This window comes from Nematolebias whitei, chromosome 17, assembly GCF_014905685.2.
Source record: "Nematolebias whitei isolate Nwh7 chromosome 17, NemWhi1, whole genome shotgun sequence".
Classification (NCBI taxonomy): Eukaryota; Metazoa; Chordata; class Actinopteri; order Cyprinodontiformes; family Rivulidae; genus Nematolebias; species Nematolebias whitei.
The window spans coordinates 39,043,465-39,052,282 of NC_056514.1; the positions used below are offsets into that span (position 1 = coordinate 39,043,465).

At 45.0% G+C, this 8,818-nt stretch overlaps 2 protein-coding genes across 3 annotated transcripts in view; one reads left to right on the plus strand and one right to left on the minus strand.

Annotated features, from left to right (window-relative positions):
- Positions 1–839: 839 nt before the first annotated feature.
- acsf2 (acyl-CoA synthetase family member 2) overlaps positions 840–8,818 on the minus strand; it is a 30,201-nt gene continuing 22,222 nt past the window's right edge. For both annotated transcript variants that reach the window (XM_037691664.1, XM_037691665.1), the window contains 6 exons: positions 6,523–6,630; positions 4,925–5,076; positions 4,702–4,843; positions 2,934–3,044; positions 2,787–2,855; positions 840–1,706 (listed from right to left, as the gene is read on the minus strand). In XM_037691664.1, the coding sequence (XP_037547592.1) occupies positions 1,644–1,706; positions 2,787–2,855; positions 2,934–3,044; positions 4,702–4,843; positions 4,925–5,076; positions 6,523–6,630 (645 nt within the window). In that variant the 3' untranslated portion in view covers positions 840–1,643. The remainder of the gene's footprint in view (positions 1,707–2,786; positions 2,856–2,933; positions 3,045–4,701; positions 4,844–4,924; positions 5,077–6,522; positions 6,631–8,818) is intronic.
- chad (chondroadherin) overlaps positions 7,833–8,818 on the plus strand; it is a 7,218-nt gene continuing 6,232 nt past the window's right edge. The window contains exon 1 of the mRNA XM_037691666.1: positions 7,833–8,612. Within this exon, the coding sequence (XP_037547594.1) occupies positions 7,833–8,612 (780 nt within the window). The remainder of the gene's footprint in view (positions 8,613–8,818) is intronic.

Consider the following 8,818-nt stretch of genomic DNA (forward strand, 5'->3'; position numbering starts at 1 on the left):
TCATCCAACCTTTACAGTTTATACAGGTTAAATTCATCCAACCTTTATTCATAATTTAAATCACTTCGATTTAAGAAATTCTTGGGACCTTCAGGACACAAGCTGGTAACTCTCGTCATGCTTGAAGTTTTTACTGGAAGCTGTGGAGCTGATCAGGACGAAGTCGTTTTTCTCTTCAAGGGAACTTTTTCTCACGGCTGGAAATTTAAAGACTCGTCGGTTCTTTTGACCAAAACATGTTCTCGACGTTTTAGTACAACCTCAAACGTTTCAGGGTTTTTGTGTGAGAAGACAAAAATGAACAAATGTTTTAGGCTCAACTAAATGTTTGAATAAATCATATCTCCATTAACTCCAGAGTTTCAGACGATTGACTCGTGTTAAAAAATAGTTTTAATCAAACAGAATCTGTTGGAGCTCAGAGGACGAGGTGATGACGACTCTCAGCTACTCCCGTTATAGATCTATACTCCAATTAAGATCCATCCACTGGGACTTGAGATATTTTACTAACAGACACAGCTCACCTTTTGTTGGCCGTGCTGAACGGCTCCTTTCATTAGTCGAGACAGTTTTCAGTAATTTACAAAAACAGTTTGAAACGTTTAAGGAAATGAGCTCAAAGGAAATTTCATGGTTTGATTACCGTGTTTTTCAGACTTCATCCTTTAATTTTCTCTAAAAACTGAGCCTTGCGTATTAATCCTGGATGTGTTTACCGACCTCGAACGATTTGATGTGGAACACGACGCTCAAAAATCTGTCAAAATATTTTGAGATTTTCTTAATGAGCCTTATAATCCAAAAAATACGGTAAATTGTGAAAAACAAACCCAGAATTGTTGCACTGAACATTTATTCTCCAAACACATTAAAAGTCATTTTTCAACTCATTGTAAAAAAAACTTTTAATACAAACTTTAAAATCTGCTCAACTAAAAAAAAGCTGGAAGACCTGGCGGTTCCTCTAAGAGCCGGTTTGTTTTGGAAGATGGTTCTGGGCCGAGTCCTTCAGGTCTGGACCCGACTCCGGATCCCGCAGGAAATTCTCCGCGGCTCTGAAACCATTTTTAAAGGTTTGAATCCAAACTGCCGCCGACAGGAAGCTCTGCTTTTAATAACCCGAGACGTTGATCAGGATTGAATTTAGACGATAAAAACTGAGCCGCTCAACTCGTTCAGATTCAGACTCGACAAAAATAACTCGCTGCTGTTCGAAGCGTCGACCTGAAAGAAGCTTGTTCATTTAGTTGGAACAAACCGAGTGTTTAAAGTAGCAGCGCGACGTGTTTTATCTGTTTAAAGCTTCTCGTTGCAAACGGATCCTGAAGTTCATCAACGTGAACATTTAAAGTTTATGTCTGTAGTTCCCCAGATTTGTTGATGGTTCTGAAACGCCGGTACGCACTCGATGTAAACAAAGTTTCAGCCTAACAGTTAAAACATTTCGCCTCTAAATTTACATTTTAGATGCGTAAACCCTCGATTTGAGGAAACCGATGCAACGAGAAGCTTCAAGCAGAAGTTCCAGATCCCGTCTCCGTCCCAGCCCGTCTGTTTGGGTTTCTTCTCCAGACGGTTCAGATGTTCTGACGATCCAACGGTTGTTTCTGGTACCAGACGTGTGGATGGTTGGACGGCGGTCATTGCCCCTCCTTCAGGCCCAGCTGCCTCTCGGCCTCCTCGCGCAGTTTGTGTTTCTGGACCTGAGCAGACAGAGGAAACCGTTGAACTCTACAGAGACGACGTTTCATTTACGAGTCCTGAGAATCGAACCTGAAGCTGAAATTTCAGCTCCGCGTCTTTAACAAGCTCAGACCTGCGTCATTGTTGCAGTACGTTAGCCGTGGCAGCCATTCTGGGTGACTCGGTCGTTGGTGTCAGTCGGGGCCAAGCTGGAGACTAAATAGATTTGTTTCTCACTGAATTGCTACTTCAGACAAGTTTGTGAACACAGTAGTCCATCGCTACTTCACGGTTCGTTTATCGTGGACTCGCTCTATCCCGGTTTTTCAAAATAAGACTGGACATGACGCACAACTGGCTGACTGATGGGATGAGCCGCACGATCGATTTTTATTTAAAATGAGTTGTTTTTAATTATTTAGCACCTGCCGCTCCTTTGTGCAACCCACACTGCAGGATAAACTGCAGCTAATCAGCTGATCTCTGTGCAGAGCGGATAAGTGGGCGTGGCCAAGAGCCTTGCTGGAGGCAAGGAGCTGAAATCATGACATGCTGTCTCTTTGAGAGCTTTAGAGTTTAGAAACATTTTTAGAATATTGCAAGAGTGTGGCAAGTATTTAAAACACACACACGCATACATATATACACACATACATATATATGCACTAAAATAAACTACTACTTGTAGTACTATTCCTACTTCGTGGTTTTTCACTTATCGCGAGGCTTCAGAGTACAGATCCCTCGCGATAAACTAAAAACGTTAAAATCACAACACTTCTCCACAAGATGGGCAAGTTTCGATGCAGTTTAGTTAAAAAAAATGTCTTAATTACTTAATTTAGTTGCATTTTTTTTTTTTTTTGTCTTTGTTTAGAGAGTTGGGTTCCTTCAAAGCGGTCTCAGGTTTCGGCTGCTTTGCTGGGTCCACCTCTTTAGCTGCCTGTCGACACAAAGAGCCGACACACGGCAGCACAAACGTGTAGAAGTCGACGCGTCGGGAACCAGAGGAGTTAAATGTTGGCGCTCCGCTGCGAATAATGTCTCGTTTAATTTATTTATAAAACGATCAGCAGCTCGGAGAAGAAAACTAAAATCACCTTTCCAGTAATGGTCAGCGGGTAGCTGGTCACAAACAGGATGTAACGAGGAATCTTGAAGTGAGCGATCTGAAAGAAGAAGAGCAGCGTTTAGCTGGACCGTCCAGTCGGACCCGACAGTCCCAGAAGTTCTGAGCCGGTCCTCACCTGGCCTCTGCAGAAAGCTCGGAGCTCCTCGGCCGTGCACTCCTGGCCGTCCTGCAGCTTCAGGCAGGCGCAGACCTCCTCACCCATCCGGGGATCCTCCACTCCAACAACCTGAGGAGCGGCGACAGAAATCACAGCTAAAACCAACGGGAACTGAACATCTGTACGTCAAGCCCAGATGTTTCTGCAGAACAGCCAGAACCTCTGGTCTCGGAGCAGAAATAAACAAAAACGTGACTAAAACAAACGTCCCGAGCTCTAAAGCATTAACTGGATATTTCTATCTATTTTTTTAAAAGCATTATTTTATTTAAGACATTTTCTGTAAGTCGTATAAATCTGATTCATAAACATCACGTGTCGGACTTCTCCCCGGTGTTTGTGTGTTTTTAAGTGAATTAACTAAAACTCAGACTGAGGATTAAATGATCCTGTTCACGTTTGAACGAGCTAAAAGATCAAAAATGTTGGTGAAACAATTGACGGCGCGTCTGCAGGTAAACGTTACTTCAGCTGCTGCTTTTTGCCCAGCAGACATTTTTGGGGTTTCGGCAGGAATTCACTGCTTGGATCTGAATTTCTACTTTTTATTTTTACAATAAACCACAAAAATTTGCACCATTCAGGTTCTGATGTGGCGCCGCCTCGTCGGCTCGCTGCGTTTTACCATTAAAACTGAGCTTTACCTGCTTTCAAACGTGCAACTTTGTTTGTTGAGGAATAAAAACGCCGTCGAGTCCGAGCGACACCTGGTGTAGTTACCGCCCCCGTCCACAGGTGGCGCCGTCTAAACCGCCGTGTTTAAAGGGATCTCGGACTTCTTGGAACAGCAGACCTTCATTTAACAGACTGCTCATTTTTTTGTATATTTCTTAAAACTAATGTCACACGAACACAGTCATGTTCACGCTGCAGTGCATTCTGGGTAAATGTAGGCAGGTTGCTCCGGTGTGAGCTCCGTCCAGCTCGATCGTTAGTTTGTACGATGTCTGACATTCAGTTCTTTAATTTGAACCGGAGTGCGTTGACGGAGAGGAGAACGGAGGAACGACTCGGCCTGAAAATGATGAAGAGGAGCGAGTCGGGCTGAAGAGCTGCTGGCGATGAGAGAGCTTCTGCTGCAGAGAGCTCCGCTTTCTGCCTCAAGCTGATCACCACAAGCATCGGATCCAAACGTTCGCAGATCGTTTAAGACAGTTACACATTATATAACAATGAAGGCCTAAATATGTTTTTGTCACTTTCCCCATCCTTCCTTTATTTGCTACTTGTCCTAATTTGGGGCGCAGTTTGTGGGCGGTGCCTCAGCTTTAGCCTGTTAGCTTTCACGTTAGCTCCAGAGCTAATCCACTAAAAATCACAAGCTGATCCCGTTTGATGGTTTCGACCCACGTATCAAACATAACGTTATAAGGACCAACACAAAATATAACTTTACTGTCAAAAATAACTTTGTATCCTTGACTCGATGTATTTTAGCCTCCGAGTGTCATCTCCCAGAATGCATTGCACTGGTAACCCTTAGGTGAACAATGTAATAAGCACATACAATTCAAGAGTTAGGTGTTTTCGTAAACAACTTTTAGCAGAACAAGGAAATAATAAATTAACAGCCGACGTGTGCAGGTGGTCAGAGATGCCTTTGAGGCCCAGGTCACAGCGCCGGCTAGTGGCCCGGCGTAGAAACTACAACAGAACAAACGTGTAGCTTTTCCACAATCGGCCCATTCCAGTGACCATTCAGGTGTGAACCGGGCTCGACGCTCACCTGCGCCTCCTTCACTTTAGGGTGCGTGTGCAGAAACTGCTCGATCTCAGCCGGATAAATGTTCTCTCCTCCTCGGATGATCATGTCTTTGCTCCTGCCGTCGATCTTGCAGTAGCTGTACTCGTCCATGCTGCCGATGTCTCTGGACGGTGAAAACGGACGATTCAGGACGTTGCCTCGGTACATTTCAGTGACTATTTTCAGGCGGCGCTTTAGGACTCACCCAGTCCGGTACCAGCCTTCTTTGGTGATGGTCTCCTTGGTTTTGGCTTCGTCACCCCAGTACTCCAACATCACGCAGTATCCTCGGATCATGATCTCCCCCTTCGTCCCCAGAGGAACCACCTCCCCGCTGACCGGATTCACTACTTTAGCCTGTGGATCCGAAAACACGTTTTGAACCCTTTAAATATTTCACTTAAAAAAATAGGACAATGTACAGAATAGTTTTTGTTTGTTTTTCTAAACGAGCAGAAACTTGTGCCGTCAAACTGAATTTGAATCGCTCAGACTTAATCTGTGTTTGCGTAATTTGAAATTAAATCCATTGGTTTGAAAGTGAATTTCACTAAATTAATGGTTTGAAACTGTATTTGTTTGTGTTGAAAATTCAGTTCGACTACTTTCATTTTAGTTCTATTCATCAATTTCATTATAAAAATCACTTGTTTTATGTCACCTCCGAATCCTTGAGAAAGCCACGGAGTAATCTAACGCAGATTAACAGATTTACGTTGGCACAGGGTTCAGACTCGAGTCAAATTTAAGTTTCTCTTTTTTTTTCCTCCAAGGAATAGTAACAACAAAAAAAATCTAGATTATAAGGCGGTGTAGAAATCTAAAAACGGGAACGTGTCTGCGTTGTTCTTAACAGGAACTTAACAGACGTTTAAAGTCACTCGGAGAGGTCAAGGTCGAGAACGGCTTTCTCAAGGACCCGATGCGACAGAAAACTGAATCTTGGAATTGAAACCGAATTATAATCTGAAAACAAAAGTAGTCAAACTGAACCGTCAGCATAACAAAATTCATTAAATTCACTTTCAAACCGATGGATTTAATTTCAAATTACGCTAATACAGATTCAGTCTGAGCGACAGCACAAGTTTCTGCTCATAGAAACGTCACTTTCCTCAAAGTTTTTCATTTTAATCCACTCAAAATTACTTAAACGTTAAAGTTATGCAGCCTACGCAACAATTTCCAATGACTGCTGCAACATTTTATAGATTATGTAAATTAAGTTATCAGTGGCAAACAAGCCAAAGAAAAAACAACAAACTGTAAATCTTTGTAGCTTCTGTCTCACTGTGACTAGTTTGAGACACAAAACTGAAAAAATAAATAAATAAATTGAACTCTTAAAGTTTTACATAGCTGTAAATAAACTGCAACATGCACAATATTTCTGTGAACAACTACAAAGATTTCTGACGCAGTTTAGTGACTACGTGACTTCGTTTGTCCGTTTTAATTTAAATTCTCCTCTTTGTCTCCAAAAAGTCTCAAAGTTGTCTCGCATCTCTCCCACTTTGACTCGTGGAAACTGAACTGAGACAAGAGCACGACAACTCTGCGACCGTTTGGAAAGATCATCACCGTCTCCGTATGGGAACATACCATGACGACGCATAGCACTTTATTATTTATTATTGTTGTTTATTTAACGGGTGAGGATTTAGTTGAGCGTTTCAACGTGTCCGAGGAAATCGAACCATTACTCGTCTGCGCAAATAATCTGTAGTTTCTGACACTCGTCAAACAGAAACCGTTTTAAACCGGATGATTCTGAACGCGTTGGTGCGTTTAGCGACGGCGTACCTCCACGTGTTCCATGACGAAGCCGACCGTCTCGGTCTTCCTCTCCACGTTGTCCATGGGGGAGGCGAGGAACGTCACGGGGCTGTTCTCCGTGGTGCCGTAACCGATCTGTCAGTCACAAAAAATAAAAACAGGATGACCAACAGGAAGGGCGACGGAGACGAACACACGTTTAAAGGTTTTCAGAGTCCGTTTCCATCAAACAAAAATAATTATTTGGATTCAAAGATTTGAACGTTATAAATAGTAAAACACTAAAGTTTTGAACTGGACTGTATTTATTGATGCCTTTCAAAGGCAGCGGGCGATAATGTAAATACTTGGCCTGTCTGTTAGGAACATATTTCATGAACCACTGGAGAGATTTCAGTGAAACTTTCAGGAAGTAATCGTTGTGTGTACATCTACACCCTGTTCAGAGTTAATCCAATTCAAGATGGCCGCCACAGTTACTTCACAAAAATGTCTACAAGTCGGTGAATGTTCACATGTTGAATACGACACGTTGAAGAGCGTTGAAACACAAATATTTACAAAACCAACTTCCTGTTTAAGGTTTCAGGTGCAACATTAGAGGATTTTTACTCTTCTCAAGTGACCGATGACCTAAAATCGACCACAAGCAGAAGGAGTTAAAATAAAAAGAGTTAAAGCTGCAACTTTCACCTGCAGAGACGAGATTCCCAGTAAAAGGTTAAAGTTGTTCGGTAAACTGGGCTCCAGCTTCCATGAGCCTAAACGGACCCGGAGCCAGACCGTCTGATCCGAGCCAGACTTCAAGTGACACGAGCTGCTCCCGCCTCTGAGCTGAGGTTTATCTGGGAATCATCATTACGCAACGTCACTCCTGCTGCTCAGAAACAACAACGCACACAAGAATGTAAAGTGGCGTCTCGGCCCGCGGCTCCGGACACGACGGACGCCTCCCTCTGTTGCCTCGCGACAGCATCTGGAGACCATTACGGGTTATACAGCGGCTGCACCGGAGCGGCTGCGGCAGCAGAACGGCGGCGGTGTCTGGGAGCGTGCACCCCGTGCCACGTTGACAGACGTTCACCTGGAGCCTGGCTCCGGTCGTTTGTGATGTCACAGCGACCCAGCAGCAGAGACGTGGTCCTGCAGCTCTTACGGGGTTAAACTGTCGGCCGCTTGACTTCCTGGAGCAGACCTCTCCCTTCAGCCCTCCTCCTGAAGCGAACGTTATAAATAGAGCTGTGTGCTCAGTCCGGCCAGCCTCCCCTCAACCTGGACCTCTTCACTCCTCGTTTGTTTGCTTCCCTTGAGCCTCGTCTCTTCACGAGTCCGTCGGGATGCGTTGTGCGACCTGGGTTTTGTTGGGGACCTTCCTCCTGGGCCTCGCAGCGCAGCGAGTCCAGAGCCAGTGTCCAAACCAGTGCCAGTGCCACAGCGACCTGCAGCACGTCATCTGCGACAGCAAGGGGCTGAAGAAGATCCCCCAGGTGCCCGAGACGACGCAGCTGGTGAGCCTGCAGTGGAACGACCTGAGCAGCATCCCCACGGGGGCCTTCAGTAAAAACAAGGAGCTCAACTCTCTGCACATGCAGCACAGCCACATCAAGGAGATCGAGTCCAAGGCTTTCAAGGGGCTGAAGAAGCTCACCTACCTCTACCTGTCCAACAACAAGATCAGCATCATCCAGCATGGCGCCTTCGAGGACCTCGCCCAGCTCACGTACCTCTACCTGGATGGAAACCAGATCAGCGAGCTGGCTAAAGGGATCTTCTCCCCGATGATGAACCTTTTTGTCCTTCAGCTCAATAACAACAATCTGCAGGAGCTGCGGCCGGGGACCTTCACTGGAGCTAAAGTCCTGCGGTGGCTGTACATGAGCGAGAACAAGCTGCAAACCCTGCAGCCGGGCTCCCTGGACCAGGTGGAGAACCTGGCTTTGCTCCACCTGAACGGAAACAAGCTGTCCACCTACCCCAGCGCGGCCATGAGCAAACTGCGCGTGTTGGAGGAGCTCACGCTGGGGGGGAACCCCATGAAGACCATCCCAGATAACGCCTTCCAGAGCTTTGGGCGCTACCTGGAGAAACTGCACCTGGACAACATGAGCTTGGAGAAGGTCAGTCCACGTCGGACACAGATCAAAGATCACTGAAGTCTTTTTACACTTCCTGCACATTGCTTGCAGCTGAAATACTCTCAGCTAAAATACTTTGACCTAAAATACTCTCAGCTAAAATACTCTCAGCTAAAGTACTGTCATCTAAAATACTGTCAGCTAAAATACTGTCAGCTAAAATACTTTGACCTAAAATACCGTTAGCT